We start from the raw sequence: 24811 nt of genomic DNA, 5'->3' as shown, positions 1-24811 counted from the left end.
GAGGGAGGCAGCACTGCTAGTTGTGTCCTCAAATCCTGCATAGCTGGATTCTCATTTTTCAGTTGTACCTGTGAGGAAGACATTTCCAGAACAGAGGAGGTCCTGGGGAGACATGAAGATTCAAGGGTAGTCCAGACTACACATATAAGAGGAGAGCAGAATGTGATGACTTGTTTCTGAAGCATGGCACAGTTGCAGAGCAATGGCTTGCTCATGTCAGCCCCTGAATGTGTCTCATGTTGGGCTGGGAGGCTGTGGAGATGCAAAAGCACCTGCAGCTACAGAGTTCTGTGTCTTCTCTGGAGCTTACGTTGTCTTCAGTAGCTGGATAGCTGATGAGGATGGTGCATCCGCTGATAGTTACACATTCTGCTTTAGTGTGTGAGTGCCTTGCGTCTGCAGTCAGGACTGTGCTCTGTCTGCCTTTGCACCCTTTCCCTGGGGTATGGCCCCTTATCCTTTTCCTGCCTCACAGCCTGCTGCATCTGCTGAGATGCAGATAGAGCTGCATGAATGCAAGAGATAACTGCTGGTATTAGTCACCCTGAAAAAAAAACCCAAAAAAAATGCACAGAAGGCCAAAGAAATCAGTGCATCAGTGGCTTCAACTGACTTCTTGATATCTTGGATAGCAGGAAATGTTATTTATTTCCAAGTCAAGGACTCCAAAGTGCCCTGTGTTATGTGAACAGAGAAAAATGACATCTTAGAGTTTACCGCACAGTGGAAGACATCACGGTATGAGAGTGAGGCAGCACTGATGAAACAATAATCTTGGTATGCATGCAACTTTATTTCCTAAATTATAACCCAATGTTATGGGATCAGTTTTCAGGATTGTGCTTTGCTATGTGTTTTGTGGCAAGGCCAGTTCATGGACAGATTGTCACTGAGGCCGTAGGAATGAGGATCCTGGTCTCTGGGAGTTTGTTTAACATCCAAGTGACCCACTCTTGGAACGGGAACTCTGTACATTTATTCTTTCCTTTGATACCTGCTATTGTTGCTAAACAACCCCCTAATAAGCTAGTTGAAAGAAGAATTGTGAAGGGATGAGCTATTCTCATCACAGAAGGGGTTCAAGTTAACTGTGTCATCAGCATTCATCCAGCTTTATCTGATAGAAAGTGACTACACAAAATCATCACTCTGCTGTTCCTTAACTGTATTTTAAGGTGTTCTCTTCAAATCAGTGATTGCATGTTGCTTCATTTTGTTAAAGTGTTTTGTCTCTGGATGTGGGTGAGACCTTCTGTATCTCAGTTTGAAAACTGAAGGGTTTTTGGTCTTGTGCTTGGAGAGTGGGAGTTTTCCCACTGCCTGTGGGAGCTGGGAGCCAGCGGAGCGGGCAGGTGGCTGCTCTGCAGCACCGTGCCACGCGCTGCTCTGCTGCCCTTGCTTCTCCCATGGAAGTTCGGCCTTGCTGCCTCGCAGTTCTTGAAAATTTTCTGCTCAATTTAATCCTTTCAAGTGATCAATGAAATGTGTGGTATTGCTGGAGAGGGGAGCGATGTGAGGGCAGTCTCTTTGGTGTCACCATCTGTTGCTGCACTTAGTCAGGGCTCCTTGGGGAATTTAATGTTTAGAGAAAAAGGGCTGATGGAAGGAGATGCACTAAAAAAACCCTCAGCCTTTCAGGAAATAGGGGCTACGCTGGGCAGAAATTACAATAATTATTTGCTCTGTGGTTCCTATTCTGCCTGTCTTAGCATGATGTTCCTTTTGAAAACAACATAAATGGGTGCAGTTATTCTACTCGGCAGAGGCAATTGCTGTTGTAAAAACAACTACAACATCAAAGTAAAGTGAGGTAAGTATTTCTGGGCAGCTGAAATACCACGGTGCCTGGGAATTTCACCGTGTTCCCTTTTACTCCTTAGCAGCACACAGAAGGATCTGCCTTAAGTCTATAGGAAATGGTGCAATGTTGTACAAAAGAACCAGGTCTCCTTTTGGGAGTATTTGTTGCGACTTTTGCACATGGAATTCTGCTGGGAAAGGGGTCTGGGTCAATCTGGACTTTCTGATAATTTCTAGCTGTTGAAGACACAAGAGCACCCTCATTGTCCATCTCCCCTCTTTTTCCCTTTAATAGTACATGATAAATAACAATGTTCATGCCCATGGAGTGTCTCTTGTGTGTCACGCTATCAATCACCTCCATCTTCAAACTGATTTCTGAGCTCAGGGAGTGGAAAGAGTGTGTAATCTGGACCCCCCAACTCTACAGGGACAGACCATGCATGTTCTGTGAGCACAGCACACTCCCAGTGCTGGGGGGTCTGTGTATGTGTGCCATGGCATCTGGGTCTGAAGGCACTGAAATGGGAATGAGTTTTAACAAGAAGTGTATTAGGAAAGGTTTTCTTTCATCCCACTGTTGGGAACTCCAGACACAACTCTGCTGTTTTGTGACGCTTTGCTCGTGTTACCACCATGGCAGTAGGAGGCTTTGGTGAAAATAGCATAAAAATCTTATGCTACCACTCATTGCTGTTTGTATGTTTGTGTAGGATTGTCAAAATGTGATTTGGGAAATGGATGATTTCTCAACAGCAATGTCTTGCCCAAATGCCTCGGGTCACTTTGTCTCAAGCATCAAGAGTTAAAATGTAAGAGGATGTCATGAAGAGCTCTAATACAGTTCCTTAAAATCTGTGTTCAGTGCATTGCTCACCACCTATCTGGGATCTTGAAACTTGAATCTGCAACATAAAACATTTTGTTCTATTGTGGTTGTTCGCTGGCCATGAGGGTCATTTTTGCATTCCATCCTTGGGTTTAGGTACTGACCAGATGCACTGGTACTTTACATTCTGTTGGTGAGGGGAAATGAATCTGCCTGCTGTGGAAACGCTAGAGCAGAACATAGCAGCAAAAGCAGAATCATATAGGCTTTAAAAAATGTTGTTAAAACCTTTTCCTTTAGTGGGAGGACCAGAGGTTGCCCAATAGATGTATCTTCCACAGTAAGGAAAATGTAGAGTACTGAAGTGTTTAAAGTGACTAAAGTAGTTTAAGAAAAACCCCACTTAAACTAAAATAAATCATTAAAAATAGAATTAGTGTTCCACATTCTGGATAACGTAATATAGAAATACTATTGCATCTCTTCAAACATAATAAGCCTATAAGCAAAGAGCTAATGGGGCTGATGGGTTTAAGAGGATAGGAAGGGCTTTTATAATCAATAACTTAGGGGCAGAAAACAATTTAGGAAGAAAGTAGGTCTATGAATCAATGAAAAGCAGGATGGCCTTAACGTTACTCAACAGTCCAGCAGTTTTGGTTTTTCTCAATACTTACTAAGCAGAGTTTATGTGATTTCTGTGGAAAGACATGGGGCAGATTAGTGTGCAATAACTGAAATATAGTGCAACATTATACCTAACTCTGCGCAATTGCAGGTCACGTTCTCCCTGACTTGCCTTCATGGTCCTGCTCTGTCCCTTGTCCCAGGTGCCATGGTCCAGCAAGGCAGAAGAGGCCAATCCAACAAACTGATTTTCCCTGCACTCTTTTGGTAGGCGAGCTGCAAGATCTGCTTGCCCTGCACATCCCTGTGTTTGTGTAACCAGAAGCCTGCCTTTGTGCTCAGGGTTGTCTTGAGAGACACTGAGCAATTTAAGATCTTGTAGTGTGTGTGAAACTGTATATACAACAGGGCCTTCATATATACATCAGTGTATATATACATCAGTGTATATATACATCAGAGAAACACTCAAGTAATGTCATTTACCCAAGGAAACTCTTACAAGAGAGGCAAACAAAGCTCTGTAAAGTCTACTTGGCTGATGCTGATGATTTCTAGAGGCATTTTGACTTACAATTATGTGTGGGTATATGAAACTGTAAACATTTTTATTTATGTTTTCTGTTATTATTATAGCATGACTTTCGATGACTGGCTATTCTAAGTTTGAAAATATTTAGACAGTCAAAGCCACTACTCTGCATGTTTGTATTTTTCCATGACTCTATAAAAAATGATGTTTGCTTATGTTGTTTTCTGCACGATCCCATTTAAAACTGCTTTTTCTTCTTCTCCTGTTGCAATAAAAAAATCAAAACCAGTTTCTTTGAAAATGTGAGTAAGACTTGCTTAAAAATTTTAATCAGCTATAGATTGGAAGTAGCCTCTGAATACTGCAGCTTCCCCCAGCTTTCCTTGGGTGTTTGCACCCCCTGTGCAGATCTTACAGGCTCCAGTTCTTTCTAATGGGAGGTCTTCTGGTTTTTGCAGGGTGCCAGGGTATGGCTGCGGGAGCAGGACCAGCTGCAGCCATGCACCGTTGGCTCATGTGCCGATGGAAACGTGCTCTTCACCTCAGATTATGGCACGGTAAGTGAAGCTTGCATGAGGCTGTAGCCAGTGCCAAATTGCAAGATGGACTTCTTGGTCTTGTGTGACCTTCATGCTTAAAGGAAATGTATCAGCTGAAATTCTGCTGAAAAGTGATCCAGCTCTGTTACAAACCATGCCCAAGGTCTAACAAAGGTTAAAAAGAGAAGATTGTTCCCTTTCTTCTATTAATTTGTCTGTCCACCTCACTTTGCTTGTTTTTTCTTGTGCCACCTTTGAAGGAGTTGCACTAACAGTCTAATGAAACTGTTATATTGGCAAAGTGCTCATAGGAAGGAAGCAGATCCACCAACCAAGCAGCCCTTTCTGCCAGGATGTGCTTCTCGCAAGCTGTGCTGCTGCAGGGGCTGTTGTGCTCGCCACAGTCTAATTCAGCAGCTTTTGCCATCAGCTCTTTGGGTCAGGGGCGTGTGGAAGTGAACTCCCCTTGTCAGCGGGCGGTGTGAGAGCAGCAGCTCTGCGCAGGACAGTGCAACAAGGCAGCCGAGCTCCCCTGGGAGCAGAGCTCTGCCAGCGATGGGGAACAAGCCTCTCTCCTGCCCGATTTCCAGCCCTGTTCTCCCTGTTCCCTGGCGTGCCTGCTGCAGGGACCTCTGGGGATCATCCAAGTCCTCAGTGAGTCAGTTCAGCTCCTTAACCCTGGGAGAAATATTCACCGCCTTCAGTGAGGTTCTTAGTGAGTCAAACTGGTGCCTGGGTTGGGAGGAGGATGGGGAGATGGGCAGGACTCTGCCCTCCAGCAGTGAGCAATTAGATCTGCTCAGCTGTTCAGGTGAACCATCCTGCAGGCAGGTGCTTTCTTACAGCAAATTGGATAGGTTTTTTCATTATTTTTTTTTCCAGCCTCTTACCTGGCAAACAAAGGAGGGGCAGGGGAAAAGGGGATTTAGGACTCCAGCTTGCAGACAGTCAGTGGTAGGACTGTCACATTTTTCAGTCTAGTTTTGAAAAGGCTAGATTTCCAATCATTATTGCTTTTTAAAGAGTCCGATTCATTTCTCAGAGACAGAAACTCACCTAGAAGACACAGAGGTTTTCTATCTGGTCACTCTAGTCTCTCAAATCCTTTATTGAGGAATTGCTTCATTTTGGTAGTGTGGGATAGTCACTAAGTCATTTTAAGAGATCACGGAGGCATTCATCACAGGTAACATAGCAACCTGCAGAGGGTCAACAAATGGTGAATACTTCTGTGACTCTCCCAGACTTGCTCCCATCTCTCCTGATACACTGCTGTGGCATTGGAAAATCCTCCAAACCCACCTGGAACCTCTGAAAGGACACCAGAAATCCCACCACAGAGCCAGCTGGGTGGCTGCACCCACTATCAGCCTGTGTCCATGCTAGAAAATATGCACAGGATAATGCGGGGTGGAGTCACAGGTCTAAAAAAGCTGGATTTAGGGTTTTTCCTCCATGAAAAAAGAAACTACTAGGCTGAAGAAGCATGTGCTTTATGGCATATGCAGCAAAAGGTCATGGTGATCATTAAAGGGCTTTCTTTATTCAGTGCTTTATACAATAGCTGCCCTATGTGCTTCCCTCACCGGCTGCCTTCATTGCTTGGTAACTGTAGCAGGGACTGGCTGTCTGACCCCAGGTGAAAACTCAAATGAAAACATTTTCATTTTACTTTGAGTTGAATGGGACTGGTTTTATGATCCCTAAATCCAGTATCGTCATGTTTTCTGCAGCCCAGCATCCTTGCAGCTCTGAGGTAAGAGGTTCAGTCATGCTTCAGGGCTTTTGCCATTTGTTTTCACTTCCTTAAAAACACCTCAAGCAACAAATCCATCAGAAATGTGAGTTCCTGGGAGGAAATAAGGAGCTGACACTTATGAAACCCAAGATTGGAAACCACAGTCCAGACAGACCATCTGAATGCTTTATGGATAAACAAACTTAGATGCTGAGTGGGAGCTTTGTTTGCGTGCTCAGTGTTGCACTAATGGATGTATTTGAGGTCAAGGAGGAATAATTTCTCCACTGCTCAGCGTGGCCGGGTTGGCAATGCTCATCTTGGCTTGTCTGCCAGCCAGGCTTTGCCTTAACCCTGACCATTACAGGAGCTTGGAGAGAGTCCTGGTCATTTTGTTATGACCATGGTCTAAACCCTGAAAATAAGAAAATGTTATCACTGGGTAGAAAGTAGAATAATAGAATGTCCTCAGTTGGAAGGGACCCACAAATATTGAGTCCAACTCCTGTCCCTGCATATGACAACCCCACAGTTCCAACCATGTGTCTGAAGGCGTTGTCCAGTCTGTTCTTGAACACTGTCAGGCTTGGGGCCATGACACCTCCCTGGGGAGCCTGTTCCAGTGCTCTGCTATCCTCTGGTGAAGAACCTTTTCCTAATGTCTGACCTGAACCTCCCCTGGCACAGGGGAGAAGAGTTTGGTGCTTATTCTTCCTCCTCCCCTTGTGAAGAAACTGTAGACCACGATGAGGTCTCACCTTAGTCTCTGCTTCTCCAGGCTGAACAAACCAAGTGACTTTAGCCACTCCTCATACAGCTTCCCCTCCAAACCCTTCACCAACTTCATAATCTTCTTTTGGATACTTTATAGCAGCTTAATATCTTTTCTATACTGTGGTGCCCAGAACTGCACACAGTGCTCCAGGTGAGGCCACACCACTGCAGAGCAGAGCGGGACAATTGCCTCCCTGCCCGGCTGGGAATGCTGTTCTTGATGCACCCCAGGACATAGTTGACCTTCTTGGCTGCCAGGGTGCACTGTTGGCTCATGTTCAACTTGCCGTCAACCGGAATCCCCAGATCCTTCTCCATGGAGGAGCCTTCCAGCATCTCGTCCCACAGTCCCCGTGTTACTGTGTCCCAGGTGCAAAATCTGGAACTTGCTCTTGTCAAACTTCATGCGGTTGGTGATTGCCCAGTTCTCCAATTTGTTCAGATCCCTCTGCAGGGCCTCTCTGCTCTTGAGAGTATCGACAGCTTCCCTCAGTTTTGCATCATCGGCAAACTTGCTAAGCAATCCCTCAAGTCCTGAGTCTAAGTCATTTATGAAGACATTGAAGAGCACTGGCCCTAAGATGGATCCCTGTGGAACCCCGCTAGTGACTGGTTGCCAGCCTGACATTACCCCATTTACTAGAACCCTTTGAGCCTATAGAAATCTTTGACTGTGTTGTGAGGTACTTGTGCGGTATTTGATGACTTGTTTGCAGTTAGACTGAAAGCTGATGTGTTGGTGTGTTTGGTAGTGTGTGTTGATGTTGTTGTTTGTTTGTTTGTTTTCCCAAATAATAAAGATCTGCTTATTAATGCCTATAACTTTCTGATTAAGTATCAGCTTGTGGGAAAAGGGATATTCCAGAGGCAGCTCTGCTGAGAGATCAGTTTGTCTGTGTTCTCACTTGCTTCAGGCAGAATCAGCCATCATATGCAGCTCAACAGCACAAGCTGCTGAATCCAACCTGGTTTACCTTACCTGGAAAAAGATGATGGGGTGGATGCTCCTCCAGACTGCTCTTCTGGCAGATTGCTGGGTCCAGAAGTGAGCAATGGAGTAACAAGAGCCTCTTTATTGGGGTGGCTGGAGGTGGGAAATAGCCTGGGTCAGTACAGCATCTTGCAGGCTCTAAGGGTGGAGGCTCATCATGTTTGGTTCATGATTGTGTCCTGTACCTCACAGCTCCCCAGGGAAAACTCTTTGACACAGTGTTGGGAACAAGAAAACACTGTGTGTTTATCTCCAGGACCCTGGATGATCACCTGCTTAACTCTCTGAGGATCTTGGACCAGTTTTTTTTTGTTTTTTAGGGAGGGATGACTGAATAACCCCAATCAGGAGGCTCAAGACAGGTTTAATGGGTGATAGTCTAATCCCTACGAATCATTTACTCTTATGTTTAGGGCCCCTATTGTTCTTCAGGGTTCCATTTTCTCCTGTGTTGTCTGCAACAGCAGGTAAACAAGCTTGGACCTATCACATAATCATCCTTCATGCACAGCAGCGCCTTGGCACAGGTGTTGCCAACTGCCTGCTATCTTTTGAGACGCTTGTCCACTCAGCTTTTTCCTTAAGCATTTTCTTGATGTTTCTCTTCTGGCCCAAATGGCCACAAGTGCTGACAATGCAGTGGTAAAGGAGTAAGTGCCAGGCAGCTGTAAGGAAAGATCACGTCATACCATTTTGGACTTGTCCCCTTCCAAAATTTGTGCAAGTCAGCAGGGAAAGAGCCAGGGTGGTTTGCTGCCTCATAGTTTGAAAGTGCTGAAGTGGTGTTGCTCCTGACAGAGCCCAGTTCATGTTGTGCATTTGCAGCCTGTACTCTGCCCTGAAATAAATTGTCCCATTCTCCCTTCCCACTCCCCTGGTTCTTTTGTGGAAGTGTCTGAGGCCTCTGCTCTGAAAAAAACAAATATTGATGAATTTTCTGGGCCATGCTTGCAGAGTGGGCTCCTGGCTCCTGGCAGAGTCAAACATCTCTGATACCCAGATGCAGAAGTGGTGTGGAAAAGACCTGGGAGGCCTGGAGAGAGCCTGTGTGCTGGAGTGGGCTTTGTTCTACTCTGTTCATCAGCATGAACTAAGTATTTTCAGAAGCCTGCTGGCTGGCAAGATCAGGCTGTGGGGCAGTAGAAGAGACCAAGTCCTCATCCCCATTCCATGTGACTGTGCAGACCTGGCATGAACACACCTGGGAAAATAAGACTGCTTCTCCCCAGCTCCTTGCAGAAACAGAGCTGTCGCTTCAATTATGCAGGCTTTTGGAGGCATTGTGGGGTCTCATAGAGGGATCCTGTGCCAGGTTATTCCTTCCCTGCACAGGCAAGAGTGCGGGCTCAGAGCTGAGAAGGGGTGCTTACTGGACACCTGCAACACACTGCAGCAGCAAGCTCCCTGCAGGGGACTGGCAAGGGTGGCTCGCTGGGGGGGAGGGTGACCCCATTCTGTCTTCAGCCTGCAGCTGCGTGGCTGGCCTCTCCATTGCAGTTACAGCAGCCTGAGGACTCTGAGAAAGCAGGCAGGAGAAAACAGTTAGATCAATGCTATAGGTGGTGGTTCATTTTCTATGGGGTACATCACTTTCTTGGTGGCACCTGGGAGGAAGGGATGGAAATGAGGTAGAGGCCAGAGCCCCAGGAGGGAGGCAAAAGCCCAAGTTTTCTTTGCAAGGGTTACTGTGGGCCAGTTTGCTTCTCCAGGCTGCCTGTATGAAGTTTCCCATCTGTCTGTCTTGGGTCTTACCATCTAGTGCAGCTTGGAATGCTGGTGGGAGATGGTACACGGTTGAATCCAAGAGTGGGAAGGAACTGAAATAACTCTTTGAAATGCCAGCATCGTGCTTGAGGAGGAGGAAAGGAGGACTGGGGTGTGGCTATGGTGGAGGGGAACAGCAACATAATCTCAGCTGTGTTGAAAAGGGGTGAAGAAGATGACCCAGTAGCTGAAGTGTGGGTTACTGAGGAGGAGGAAACTTTAGAAGGAATAAGGTTGCAGCAGTTGAGGCAAAAAGAGTGCAACTGCATATACAGAGGAGAGGGCACTTCCCAGAGTAGTGATGGAAGTTAATAGCTGTCACTGTACAAACACGTTCAAAGCTGCGTCACATACATAAATGCCGGCATGCACACAGGTTGTCCCTACTTTATTTGGCTTGTCATCTGCTTTGCCTTCATTTGCCTTTGACGTGACAATCTTTCCCAGACACTCTCTGGCTGCTCCTATGGAGAGTGCAGGGTAAACCTGGAATGGGAATAAGCTTTTCCTTGACCTCACCACAGTCAGAGATGTGATGCCACCTGTGTTTTTGTGAAGGGGACTGTTCCTGGGAGCAGCTGCCACTGTTATTCACAGCCATGAGCACAGTGTGCAATACCTGTCTGGCCTGGTGCACCTGGAGGCTGGTGCCCTGCTCCTACTAAGGTAAGTCATTAAGTCACTAAGGTGACTTCAGTAAAAATCAAGTGCCCCTGCACTGATCTGTCCCTGTCAGTAGTGAAACTGAGAGAGCAACTATGGCAAAAGAAGGGAGTGTGCTGTATGGTTTCTGGCCAGCAAGCTCAAATAGGGAGGAAAAGGACTGGAGGAACAACTACAAAAACAGGGAGCACATCTGTGCCTTATTCATTTCCTTTTCCAGTGCTGAAGTATAAAGCTGTGGAAACGGCCTTGTTTCTGATAGGAAATAAAACCATTTGCCCAGGTGTTATGAGCTTATTTGTCCTCCCTATTCTTCCAGGTATTCAAGTACCCCAAGGCCTCCCTTTCCAGAGAAAAGGTATTGCCAATGCACCAGACCAGTGTTGATGGGGTAGAAGACATGTCCATGCTGGGAGATCTGCATGAAGCTGCCATCCTGCTTAACCTGCACCAGCGCTACCAACAGGGTAACATCTATGTAAGTGCTCAAGCTGGGCCACATCCCTTCTGGCTATTGACATTCTGCATGTGAAATACTGATTTTAGCATTGTTTTATGTGGCTAAAAAGAGAAGCTTTTTTTCTGCCTTGCCAGCTGTATCAGCCCTGTGAGATCCCACCCCTACCAGAGGGGCCTCTTTGCATATATAAAAGAACTTCCAAAATGTGAATGTTCACCTCTAGGCTTTGTGGTAATTGTGCAGCTCTGTATCCTCCATGACCATCTGTATTTTACAAGTTGGCATCCACACTCCCCAGATTTCCCATATTGCTTGTATAGCCAAGTAGACTGGAAAGTGCAGTGTGCACAGGTTGTTGTGAAACATCCCTCCTGATACGGACAGATAAAGCTACTGCTCGACAAAACTAGAAGAGAAAATCTGTTGCCTAATTCTTCTGCTTTTATGTGCAGTTGTGCCTTTTTGAGTTGCTCTCCTCATCTTGCACAGATGAATACTCAGAGCATCTCCTCATTTTACCCTTGGGCCCTCAAAAGAAGGCAAGTGGCAGGAAAGGGACTTGTGTGGGGAAGCACACCTGGGATGGGAAATCCCTGGTGTGCCGGGGTGGCAGTGTGCTCTCCTGAGACTTGGAGAAGACAAGAAGGAGATATTACAAGGACTGTCTTACCTTGCTTTACTCTTACCTTGCTTGTCCGTGATATGTGCATTCAGAGTTTTTCAGATTATGGCAGAAAAAATGTAAATCTCTATCTGTGTTGCATAGCAACTGTTACCAAGGCAACCAAACCATATGTACCTGTATTCCAGGAAATTATCAATAAAGTGACCCTGTTTCTGAACCACCTCCTGTGCCAGGATGCAGAGACTGAAAATTCTCATTTTTGTTGATGTAGAGCCCCTTGCCTGTTGTCTGTCAACACAGCCATGTGACCCCGTGGCAGTACCCATGTGTACGCAGTCTTAATGGCCTTTGTCCTTTCTGCTCTTACTGACCTGGGTTTGACATAGGTTATGTGCTGGTGCAGCTCTTTGCCCATTTAGGTGTATTTCTCCCATTTCCTCTTCCTCACACTTGGAAATGTAAGGCCGGATTCTCTCCCTTTCCAGTCTGTGCCTTGCACCAGAAATGCCACAACACCAGCACTGTGACAGTGTCACAGCAGCTGTATGTCCTGAAGCCTTTCCTCTAGTTCTGATATGTCACTCCTTCTCCTATTCAGCATTAGTTCTGTGCCTTCCCCATCTGTGTGTAAAGGTGTTAAAATTTAAATATGTCATTTTTTTGCTTGTGCATAGTGCATGAATGTCAGCCATGCCCCTCAGGTGTGAAATTTTTTGAGATTTATGAAGGGACCTGACTCCTGTAGCATGCTCAGCGCAGGGAAGAACCCCTCAGTGAAGGCTTGTAAGCCCCTCCTTGAGTGGGACTGTCACTGGGTATATGTTTGTGCAATGTCTGACCTGGAGGACACCAAACCGCACAAGTTCTGTTTTTCATTTTTGCAGTGCAGACATTAATGTTGCGGTTACCTTATCATTAACTATTAGGTTTTGCCATAGCCCAGTGGCACATAGTTTTCAGTTACGCAAAAATCGAGAATGTCAGCTGTAGTGCCACCTAATGACTTGCGGTGATCTGTGAATATTATACCATTAGTGTTACAGGGCCCGAGTTAATTTAGTATCATCCTCAACGGTCTCCACAGATAGAACATAGTAAGCTAAGGCTGCAGATGAAGCTGTGCTGAGAGGAGTTAAGCTTATCAGCCAGGGCCAAAAATATTTGGAAGGAAATCAGAGAGATCAGAAACAGGTGAGAAACTTTTATCATTTTCTGGAAGACAAATTCACTTGAAAGAATGGGCAACCTGGAATAATGGTAATTAGTATTAAAAATAATAATAAATAAATAATAATAAAAATAAATAATGAGAGGATGGAAAACTGAGCCCTTCACATGAACAACTGCTGTGAAAAAGCATACTGTAGTTCTGAGCTGTATGCCTGGAGGCACCCTACCATAAGGTCTGAAAGGGAAACCCTTTCTGGTCAGGGAGTGTAGGTACCAGTATATCTAGACTAGTTTGGTATCCATAATTAATGTGCTACAGGAATACTGGCAATCTCAACAATAACTTTTGTTTTCCAAAGAAGTATTATTCAAGCTCTACCAAACTGTTTAAGGAAATTATGTGAGCACAGCAACAGCCTGCAGCATTTAAGAGTGTGTATTTCCCCTTCATTCCTGCAATTCTTGTATCCTTTCATTAAAGTAGACCCAACATAATGTGAGTGATGTATAAATGAACCACAGGCTGTACTGCCACATTCTATGCTGTCCCTAGCTCTGCCATGCCTGACCACTCCAGTGGGATCTATTGTCTTGAGAAGCAGACATGCCATGTGTGGCTTGTCCTGCTCTACAGAATTCTCTGGGGACAATCACTCCTTTCCAATAGAGTGGCTGGTATGTACCCAGTTGATGCACAAATGCTACTGTTGTTAAAAATTGTGGATAGAAATTGTCTATAAGGGACTGCAGGTGATGAGGAAACTGCAACTGGGAAATGGAAAAGCTTCCTAGAAACACCTTTGAAAGAGATGGCTGTACTGGAAGAAATTCTAGAAGGGACTGTGGCAGGAGCTCTGTTCCTTGGGATAGCTGAAACTGGAGTGGGAAACGCAAAATGAAACATCTGAGAGGAAAAAATGCTGTGAAGGGGGAAAGTGTTAGGATGGATATCTCTGTCTTGCAGTCTCTGGACAATGTCTGTAGTTCAACTGGTTGTACAGTGTTTTTTCCTGATTCATGTTTTCTCTCTCAGTGCTTTCCCATTTACTCCCACCCTTCTTGCCTAAGATCATCTGCTTGCTTATGCTTTCTTCACCGATATTTCTGCCCACAAAGGTCCATGTCAGAGGGTATTCAGGACTTGTTCCATGTTAGGCTGTTCATACTGATAATGCAATTAGACCTAGGTGATGGTTTATTTTTTCCCACAATGATCTGTGATTGTTGCTTTAATAAATGAGTCTTAAATATTTTGGTGACTATAGCATATTAGTCTGGCTTCTGGCTTCAGAGCTTGGCATTGCAGTATGGCCCCAGATTTCATTTGGCAAGGAGAAAGCATGTGTCTGTCTTGTCACCAAGTGTTCAATTTACAGCTTCTCCAATGTATGTATGTCGTGACTCGTAGTTCATGGTTTGGAAATAATACTAGATGTTGTCCCTGGCCACAAAGCTTGGCAGCAGTCTAAGTATTTCCTCTGTCACCCCTGCTGAGAGTGGGTATTCCTGGAGTAGAGCAGCCCAAGATGTCCATGTGAAGGAAAACACCACACCAGCATTAGGGTTTAAGCTGGATGTTGACCATATTACAAAGCCATCATTAGGAGAGAGGTGGCACCATTGTTCTGAAGTGCAGCTCTGAGAATAACTGGATTTGAGCTGCTTGGCTGAACTGAAAAAGTCATGCCCCAAAAAACAAAACTGATTTCCTTCTGACTTCATGAAACAATATGTTTGAAATTCAATATTAGGCTTTGGGTACTTTATTTTAAATCTTACTAACTCTTTTCTTGAACTGTGAGATTTAAAAAATAAATATTTTCAAAATAGAATGTTAAGAAATTTTTTGACTCGAAATTCTGAGCTTCATCTTTAGCTGTCAATTTTGATTTGGCTTACCAAATTATTTAAGCTGCTCCAAACAGCATTTTTCAGCAGAAGAGAAATGATACGCTTTAGTGGCTCTTCACACTTATGTGTGTCTGTGTCCCACGTCTTTGTTCAGGAGGTGCTTGAACCCTGCCAAGCCCCATCCAATTAAGACCGTGGATAGGGGCATTGAAGGTATCTCCTGACACTCCTTCAGTCCTGGCTCTGCTTTTTAGCTTCAAGCACAATGTGAGGTAGCTGGATACAAGGATGTCTTCATTTTTTCGTATTGTGTAAGCTTAATTTAGCAAAGACAACAGACTAAGACAACATTATCGTAAAGCAGAGAAATACAAACTGCCCCATCCGTACTCAATCATGCAGCCCCTGCCCTGGGGTTTGACATTCTTTGCCAAACTGGGGATCTCTCTGCTGAAGCCCAGTTTCCTTATTTAGGCTTCCTCCCTTCACCAGGAGTTATTTCAGGGTCTGGGTTTGTCACAATTTTTTTTTTTTTCAGGAGCTTCATTTCCTTGCTGTGTTTTGTTTTCTCCCCCTAGACAAACATTGGTTCCATCTTGGCATCAGTAAATCCCTACAAACCCATCCCTGGTCTGTACAGTGTGGATGCCATAGACCTGTACAGACAGCACCGCCTGGGTGAGCTGCCTCCCCATATCTTCGCCACCGCTAACGAGTGCTACTGCTGCTTGTGGAAGCGTCATGACAGCCAGTGTGTTCTGATAAGGTTAGAAATGGGAGAAGCGGCTACTCCCTGACTGCATTACATGCCTTGCTTCTGCTGTTCCGTTTGCAATGACATCTGCCTAAATATCCACACCATCCTGCCCTACCCTTTGCCTGACCCTTGCTTGCTGCAGTGGAAATGCCACGTGTTTATTCCTGGAGATCACTCCTCTGCCGTGGGTGGGATGGTCATTAGCTTGTCTGTCCTGGATTTGTGAATGGAATGTGTATATTTTCTTTAACAGTGGAGAAAGTGGGGCTGGAAAGACTGAGAGCACCAAGTTGCTGCTGAAATTTCTGTCAGCCATGAGCCAGACTTCCCTTGGGGCCCCCATGTCTGAGAAGAGCACTCACGTGGAAGAAGCCATCCTGGAAAGCAGGTACAATCACCCCCATGGGTGCCACATGTCTGTCCCACAAAGGTCTAGCAGGTCCCTTTGGCAGGGACGCTGCATTCTGCACGGTGTCTGCATCTGGGCTGCTTGAGCTGTGCCGCGGATGGAGCTGAACCGGGGCAGTGAGGATCATGCAGCTGAACGGTGTCATGTCAGGGAAACGCGGAGGTCACAGTCTCACCAGGACACCTCATGCTGGCTGCTCTCCCAGCTGCTCGTGGATCAATTCAGCTTCTTTCCAATTGCAACAAAGGGTGTGTGTGGCAGCCAGAGAATTAATGCTCTAGCCATGGCTGGGATTTCTTCTTTCTTCGGTAATTCAGCCTCCATGCACTCCTGGCTGCACCCTTGAGCTCCCCTGCACATCACTGCCCTGTCCATCTTTCTAGCTCTCAGGACCACGTCTCTCATGGCAGTGGCTGGAGGGGACGTGGGTAATGTCCTTCTCTGCTGCAGGGATGGCCGTCCCAGGTTGTCCCTATCTGCCACAGCTCCCAGCTGTGGCTGTGCTTACAATGAGTCCCTGTCATGCTCTGACTCCTGGTCTCCTCCTTCAGCCCCTACTCTCCTCTGACCTCCATTTGTTTTGGGCCACCAGTACATCTTGCCTTCAGAGGTCCTGTGGTCCACTTTGCAGCTCTCTTGCTGTCCAGGCAGGTGACTTTAAGGAGAAACGTCTGTGGGAGCTGTAAGGGACACAAGTGAGGAAGTTTGCTGGGAGAGCTAATATCTGATGGAGCTGACACCAGGGAGTAACCACCACCCACCAAAACCTTGCGAAGGTGTCAGCCAGGCAGGGAAGTGCCTGTCACCTGAGTCAGATGTGTTTGGGAAGGAAACCAGGAGCCATGAGGTGAGGGAGATGTGGTCCGTGGGGGATCCTTCATGCCAAAGGAGGTCCTGACACCCTCAAGGGACTATGACCCATGCCAGGACAGGGATGCTCAAAGGCACCATGGACCACCCCAGGACCATGGCCCACAGGTGACCCATGTTGGAACACGAACACCAAGGAAAAAATTGTCAGGAAAACCTGCAGAAGCAAAATGCAGCTGAGGAAAAACAGTAAGAGGCCAAGAGCAACACAGAAAATGAGGAAACAAAGAGTGACAGAAAGAAACCATCGTATGTGGGACCCCAGCCTCCTGCGCCGCCCGCTGCCTTGTGAAGGGAGTTGCGAGGAACTGGTTGTAATTGAGATATAAATGAAGCTGAGGCTAAGAAAGGGAGTCAATAGGTATTTAATGTCAGGTAAGCCTTGGAAAGAGAGAGGAAAGATGTTTACTTAAGTGTCTGTTTTCTTAACACCTGAATCCATGATCAGAAGTTTCTCTTAATTAGCAATAATTTAAATTAAACAAAAATTTCCCAACACAAGACTACCTGGAGGACCTTGCTGGGGGTCTTGCAGTTCAGAATTGTCAAGGGTGAGGTTGCAGGTTGGTCCCTGTTTGAGCCTGTGACAGTTGAAGAAACCTCCAGAGGAGTAAATCACATCTGCAACATGATCTAGTTGTGTAATAACCTGGAATCCTTTGAACCATCTGTGTAAATGTGACTCTCATGCAAGTGGCATATTTCGGGGCACAGAGGGTAAAGAGCAGGATTGTTTCCTGGAAGACAGTGACGCAAAAAAGTGCTAGTAACTGTGTTGAGAATAGCCTAAGCAGAACGCAGTGTCTCGTGGCAGCTGCAAGAGCGCTGCAGTTTTTAGGATCCTTGTAAGCAGAGCAGCACTGAGTGGTAGGGTTGCTGCCTTTGGACCTGGTGCTCAAGAGATGCTTGTGGCATGATTTATCCTTTGCAGGTGTGTGCAGATTTTACCAGGGATATTGGCAAATTGGAAAAAGCTCTTAAGTGCAATACAGTCATGACTCAAGATCTGTAAAATCTGCTTTAAGGCAAGCAGCTTAGAAGGCTCAAGCCCGCTTAGTGGTTAAGTGGTAGCTTGACTGTGATTCAGAAAGCTTACGATGGTAAGCAGGTGATTCCTGAGTCTGCAGGATGCCACGGCTGTGAGGTGGAGTGGAGTAAAAGCTCATCATCCGTTTTGTGTACATCTGTAGTGCTACGTGAGTAAATGTAGTGTTTGCGAGTGCAAACAAATTTGATTTGTCACTTTTTTGCTAAAGAAGAGAAGCTGAAGGTCTGGCCCAGAGCCAGAAGCTGCTGCCACTCCTAATGAGTCTACCTCATATGTTTGCAGTTCAGCTTCACTTGCTTTGCCGGTGGCCCTCCTTGGGTTAGCTTATGGCAGATTTTCATCCTTGCACCCCAGCACATACCCAGGAACAATGCTGGATTTTTTCTCCATTTCAGACAGCATTATGAACAAAGCATTACATCAGCTTTCTGTCATTTGCTTGTGCATTGTAACATTCATGCTTGGTGTATTTCTCAGAAAATCAGGCTCTGAAAACTCCCTTGGCACTGTTGATTTGGTCTGTTTTCCTTCTTGAAAATACCCATCAGTCCATTAAAAATTCTGCTAACTTTCAGCTTTTTTCCTTGCTTGCTTCACTCTGAAACTCCCTTTTCCATGTTGGGTGATGCTGCTGACAGTATAGCCACCTCTCCTGTTATTCATCCCTCTAATCTTCAAATCTTCTTTTTTTTATCTTCAGCTGTGTGTCTGAATCCTGGAGCTGCATATGTTGCAATATTTCTAAAATCCAGGATTCACCTGCTGCTGCCCTGCTGAAACTGGTTCCTGTCATTTTGAGTCCTGCAGCACACCCTGCCCACATCCAGCCCTGCATCACGTTCCTGGTGCTGTGCCTCGCACAGGTCACCACTGCGGCAGTGGCCACGCTGTGCAGCGCCTGCGGGCGCTGGCAGTTCGCTTGGCCCTGGCTCCTGACCTTGCTCCCGGCTCCATCCGCTCACCCAGCCCCTGCCCTGAGCTGCCGCCAGCCCCAGACACCCACGTGCATATTTCCTCCCCATCGCTGAAAGGCTTCAGCACTCACATGCGTGAGCCCATTGCCAAACTAAACTATAAAGATACTTCCTGGTGCTTTGCTTATCTAATTTAACATGATTTAGAGCTGTAAATACTGGCTGGCTGGTTATTGCACTCTCACTGCAACTGTGGTGGTCATATAACATAACCCTGTCCTCCCTTTTTGTGGTTGCACTCACTAGTTTTTGTTGATTGATGGTGTTGGTGTGCTCAGTGCACACACAGGGATATTCCTGTGCGATGTCCTTACTTACATACTAGTTTCAGAAGAGTGGGTCTTGGAGTTCACATTTTCCAGAGCGAGAAACCTTCTGATATGTGCACACAGATTTCTGTCACTGCCTTTTCTATGGTTGTAATATATTATAACAGTGCAATGTCATTTCTATGTTTTGTTTGTTTAAAGTGATATTTTCAAGAGATAAATTAGGAATATACTGCCTGAAGTTTCCTGAATGTTGTTGAGCCTTTTCCACAACCATAGCTCTCACTTATCTAGCGCTTGCAAGGCCTGAAGCTTTCAGCAAACTCCAGCACTATCTGTAGTTGTCATTATTTGTCATGTTATAGTTATTAACTTGTGAGTAATCCTGTATCTGCCCCTGTCTCAAGTGCACAGCAGATTGATGGAGATGCTTAAAAAGCCAGTATTTATCAAGGTAAAAACTGCAATAACTTCTGTTTAAAACTGTTTATATTTTAGAAATAAACATGATTGTCTACAGGCTGTTCTTGTAGCCTTTCCATGACTCCTTACTTGTCAGGCCTTCAGATTATTTTAGAATTGGCTAAATTGCAAAAATGAATATTTTAATCTTGGAGTCAGTGTGTCAGTTTGAATGGTTTAGGCTTTTCCTTTCTACTGCTCTGTGCAGCAAGAGCCAAGCTGCCTTTTATCTCACTATTTTCCATGTTGTATGAACCTTCTGAAGACTGAAAGGTGACCACGAGACAAAATTCTTCAATTCATCACCTGTCTGAAGTTTGGTCATAGATTTTTTTTTTCAACTGTTTTTTCTTTTTTTTTTTTTTTCATGAAGTGCATGATGTGGCTCCCTTAGAATGAAGTTTTCAAATCTATAATGTATGTATATTCCCTCTGCTTGGAAACCACGTGGCTTGTATTAGCCTAAGCAAGATTTAAGTAAAAAGGGTTTACCAGTATCAAATTTCAGTACCAAACAAAGCAGTTTCCTACCATGTTTGTCTGGTTGGAAATATTTACCCCCAATTTTAAGAGATGGCTCATACTGTCTTCTCTTTCAAAGGCGGAAACAGAAACAAAGAAGTATGTGGTTTAAAGCTACAGAGTGTTTGCCCTGTATGTCTGATGCTTCTGAAAAGCCTGAAAAAAATACAAGACCGTATCATGGGATGCTGCTGTGTTCAGCACACAACCTGGCTGGGTCTTGCCACCTTTCATTTCCCGAAGCCACAGTGGTGGGGGATGCCCTTAACAGCATGAATGCCAGCTGCCCATACTGACTGGGGAATGATTTAATTAACTCCAGTCCCAAAGGTTTAAAATTTATCTAGCAGTGTGTTAAATTGCTCTTGCCATCCCTCCTCACCTTTGAGCTCCTTGTGCTTGTCCAGTCTAGTGCTGTAACAAATTAATCTCACATGGCAGTGCATGCTGTGCAAACGGCAAAAGACTGGGCACATGCTTTATTTTAATAGTATCCCATCACCAATCATATCTTCATTGCCTTGTTTCTGCAGCCCCATTCTGGAGGCCTTTGGAAATGCCAAGACAGTTTATAACAACAACTCCAGCCGCTTTGGCAAGTTCATCCAGCTGCACTTCTCTCAACATGGACACATCCAGGGAGGCCGAGTGACTGATTGTATCCTTTGCTTCAGTGGACTGGAGAGCGGTGGAGTGAGGGGAAGATGGGGAGCACCTCAGAATGAGTCAGGAAATCCTTCATCACAGTTTCTCAAAGCCAGTTTATAACTCTGGGCAAATTGCAACCTCAAGAGGGAAAAGTGTTCGTTTTGTGGTTCTGCAGCACCTAACTCTGGAAACCTCTGTCTAGTACTACATTAGATGGGGACATAGTTTGACTTTTCACTTTGACAATCACAAGACTTGATACTTAAAATCTCTAGAATTTGCGTATTAGGAAGATCCTTCATGTTGATTGCATCCTGTTTTTTCTAGGAGATTGTTCCCTAATGTTAGCTCTGCTAATGAATTAATTATTTAGAAAAGTGAGACCAAGCTAGAATAGATATATTCTACACAATTTTTGGATGCAGAGAACAGGAATTTAGAGGGTCAGTTATGACTCTGTTTTGGGCTGCCCATCTCCAGTGGACCTTTTAACATTAATCATAGAATTATAGAATATCTCAAGTTGGAAGGGAGCCATAAGGATCATTGAGTCCAAGTCCCTGCTCCTTGCAGGACTACCTAAAACTAAACCGTATTACTAAGAGCATTGTCCAGATGCTCCTTGAACACTAACAGGCTTGGTGTCATGACCACTTCCCTGGGGAGGCTGTTCTGCTGACAACAAGGTTGAGGAAAACTGGATATAGTCGAATTATGTTGTGCCATGACCACTTTCTTCCCTGTATGCCCATGTACCCCTCTCCAAAAGGCTTTGACATATCTTTTGTCTATATGAGGCAGCTAAAGCTGCCCTGGCTACAGTTCTTGATGCTGATGTTCAAAGCTACTGATGACTGGAAACCACACAATTTCCACTGGAGTAGCAGCCAGATGAATTTACTACTGTTGTAAATAACAGGCTTGATTGTTTAGTCACTGCTCTTTGAGCTGTTGGTAGATTAAAGACAGCAGTCTCTGCAGAAGCAATGAGAACTGATGCAAGACTTGCTGCATGCAATACAGACTTTCAGATTAGAGTGGCCTCTCTAATCTTTCTAGGTGTCCTGAATGTGGCTCATCCTTTGTTAGGCTGCCTCACCATTGTGTAGGTCATCTGCTCTATCTAACTCTGCTCTTTTAAGTATCTCTTTAGCACGTTATACCTCCTTGGACAAAGAGTATAGAGGAGGATCTGAGATGATGTTTGAGACCACTCTTTGTCCACTTTCCAAAGTGTTGGTTATTTAAAGATTTGTTGCTTGTGACAGTGTTCATCCCAATGTGTCTAGAAGATTCTTTGCCAGTCGTCAGGAGATCTGTGCACATGCCATTTGAATGTTTTCTCCTTAACATGCTGTTCAGATTTACTGGAAAAGGTAGGTATCACCTCTAATGACAGCTGGGTGAGGCCTCTCCTCACAGTATAGTGGGACAGTGCCGGTTCTGCTGGATGATGCTGCCTTCGTCACAGCACACACACATTAGCTTTTTAGATGTTGCTACTGCAATTGTCCCAACTGAGGAAGAGGATGATGGAGGAACAATGTTCTATATCTATCAGAGCCCGGTCTCCTATCTTGGATAAATGCTGTACATCAGAGAGAGACTCCAAGAAAAAGCTGTTTACCAAAGGGAAAGGGAGAGAGAACAAGCACCTCAAAACTCAATTCCATAGAGAGGAATAAAGGGGTACGACTCCAAATGCAGTCATCTCTGCTTTCCTGTAGTTTACTTCAGATTCAGGAACTCACAGAGGAGCAGGGCCAAAACTGACAAGGTTCAGTTTGTCTGTGCACACACTCTCTTGAGTTCAGAGAAGTCTGTATGTGCTCAGTTGCACAGCCACACATCACAAGATCTTGATGTAGAGTTTAGACAACACTGTCGCTAAATGGAAGACGCCCCTCTTGTGCATTGGCCCTGGAGACTGATCTGTATCCTGGTCTTCTCTTTGTCTTTGCAACCAAAAGATTGATCTCTTTCTACTGGCTACTCCTGTATTCTTTGTTTCAGAACAGAGTGGTACACCAGAACCCGGGAGAGAGGAATTACCACATCTTTTATGCTCTGCTAGCTGGTGTGAGTGGGGAGCAGAAAGGTAATTTCATTTTCTGGGAAATGTCTCTGTCCTCTTTCCAGTCCAGCATGTGAAGCAAGTGTAAGTCAACTAGAGCATGGACATTTCTGGTACTTGACATATAACTTTTTCTTGAAGGCCATATGGTGATTTAATGGGAAACGGAAAGAGGAGTTGAGAGAAAGAGGCTGAGGATGACAGAAATGCTATATGAGAAAAGACACTTCAGGCATTCTGAGCTGGAAGGAAAAGTCTGTGCAAAGTGAAGAGGGGGTATAGAGAGAGGAGGTAATGAAATTGGATAAAGGCAAAGGAAGGGTAAAGAGTCTTGATGCAGATGCTGATGGGAGCTGTTCAAGGAGTTCAAAGGTTGGACTGACAGACATACTTTTACAAAAGGCTTTCAGTAGAGCTAATAGGAGAAAGAAAAATCAGAAAAGCCAGTGCTGTAGTGCCAGGCCTAGAGTCAAAACATGTCTAGTATCTGAACAAAGATTTTATAGCTCTGCACATGGGGAAAGGAGAGGTGGGTCTGGAAGATGCCATACAGAGAAAGCAGCAGCTACAGGCTGTGGAAGAATCCTCTATGTAGTGCAGCACCTCCTGAACAGCATCACTGTGCACCTGCCCCGGCACTGCTGAGCACTGGTGGTCTTGATGAAGAGGTCAGATGGGCAAGAAGGAACATGTTACAGCTGCGCTTTGGTTTTGAGGGACTGGGGAATTTCTTTATGCCTTTGTTCTGTGTGTGTGTGTGTTCAAATAATGAGATGGAAGAATTGAGCCTGACACAGAGTGGAAGGAAGGAGGGCTTCAGCTCTAGGGAATTCAGGCAGGGCTGGCCATGTGAGTCAATTCAAGATCCATCTAAACCAAAGGGAAATAGTGGGTACTGTGGTTATCAGCAAGCACTTAGGGAAAGTGTACAAAACAGACTATTTTCTTCAGCACATATCTGCTATTCTTGCCCATCTCACTTTTCAAGCTGGTGTCCCAGGCTGCTTCACTTCCCCCATGTGTAATATGTTTCTGTCTCTTGATCATCCATGTCTCTTTTTTCCATAGATGTTTTAGTTCTTCTCTATCCTTTTTGAAATGGGGGATCAAACCTGCAGATACTATTTAAGATGTGGTTGTGCTACAGACATATACAGAGACCTAATTCTGGTTTTATGTTTAGTTCTGTGTTCCTTCTAAAACTGAAGGAACTGAACCATGTTCAGTTTTTGACTGCTGCTCAGCCCTCAGATGATGTCTTCAGAAATCTTACTGTGACTCTCTGAACTCTGTGTCAAGTGATGGTACCTAATTTAGAGGTCATTACTCTATGTGTATAGTTAAGACTATTTTTCTGTACATGTTATAAGATTGAATTTAATATTTCTTCTCCTTTTCTCTTTTTTTTTTTTTTTTTTTTTTTCTGAGTCAATTCAGTATTGAAATATTCTTCTGTGACTCTGCAGTTTGGGGTTTGAGTGTTCTAAATCATTTTGCATACCATCTGCAAGCTTTGTTACCACATACCCTTCTCTTCCCCTTTGCCAGAGCATTCACTGTCCAGGTGTAGCTTTTGAGGGATATGGAATCTGTTCAGATGAACTCTCCCTATAGTAAACATACACACTGTTTTGGAGGACTGAGAATGAAAAGGCTGATTACTAAATAAATTGTTGTCTTTCTCCTCCCTGCCTCTTTTTTCTCTGTCGCAGAGAGCCTCTCCCTCTCTGAGCCAGAGACTTACCGCTACTTGAACCAGTCTGGTTGTGTGACTGATGAGAACCTGAATGACGTAGAGATGTTCAGCAAGGTCATGGTGAGTCCTGTCCTAACTCCTGAACTTCTAGGTACAATCTCATGGGCTAAACATGCTGCAGGATCTAGATCTCACAGGCAGAATTTATTTGCCCTAAACCAAAATTTGGTGTTCAATGAGTTTGAAACTCAGCTCTATCTGTTTGTGGTAAAAATAAGCCTTGAAGAGTGTTTTTAGTGTACGGAAATGGGGGAATCTGGGAAACAGTCAAGGATGAATAATAATTTAGAATGAAGGAGACTTTGGGGAGCAGGAGCCCCACCCCCTCCTCCATGGTGGTTCCTGGGAGCCCTCTAGATGGCCTGATGCAGGAAACCTCACGCTGACCATTAGAAAGGGAACAGTTCGCTCTGAAGGTTGTGTTCTCCAGCAATGTTCTGATAAAGTTGTATCACCTGTGCAAATGGCATATTCTGAAATACCACACAGATTTAAATAGACATTTGTAACTTTACCAGAGGTTATGGGTTTAGCAGGATGAATATGCAATTCATGTTTTGTTTGATAAATGCTTACCAGCCCGAGGACTTTAATATTATAGGTAAAAGCAGATAAGCAAGGTGAGAAGAATCAGCTTAGAATTTCAGTAGCCCCTGCTT

At 44.9% G+C, this 24811-nt stretch overlaps 1 protein-coding gene across 1 annotated transcript in view; it reads left to right on the top strand.

Annotated features, from left to right (window-relative positions):
• Positions 1 to 24811, top strand: part of LOC308041964 (unconventional myosin-X-like) — a gene marked incomplete at both ends in the record, with an annotated part of 90206 nt that overhangs the window by 10025 nt on the left and 55370 nt on the right. The window contains 8 exons of the mRNA XM_080346959.1: positions 4247 to 4345; positions 10577 to 10735; positions 14942 to 15129; positions 15374 to 15508; positions 20208 to 20332; positions 21685 to 21698; positions 22336 to 22420; positions 24109 to 24212. Of these exons, the coding sequence (XP_080203085.1) occupies positions 4247 to 4345; positions 10577 to 10735; positions 14942 to 15129; positions 15374 to 15508; positions 20208 to 20332; positions 21685 to 21698; positions 22336 to 22420; positions 24109 to 24212 (909 nt within the window). The remainder of the gene's footprint in view (positions 1 to 4246; positions 4346 to 10576; positions 10736 to 14941; positions 15130 to 15373; positions 15509 to 20207; positions 20333 to 21684; positions 21699 to 22335; positions 22421 to 24108; positions 24213 to 24811) is intronic.

The sequence above is a fragment of the Nesoenas mayeri genome, assembly GCF_963082525.1.
Source record: "Nesoenas mayeri genome assembly, chromosome: 6".
Lineage (NCBI taxonomy): Eukaryota > Metazoa > Chordata > Aves > Columbiformes > Columbidae > Nesoenas > Nesoenas mayeri.
The sequence above is the reverse complement of the archived record's forward strand: the minus strand, read 5'-3'. Positions and strand labels throughout refer to the sequence as shown.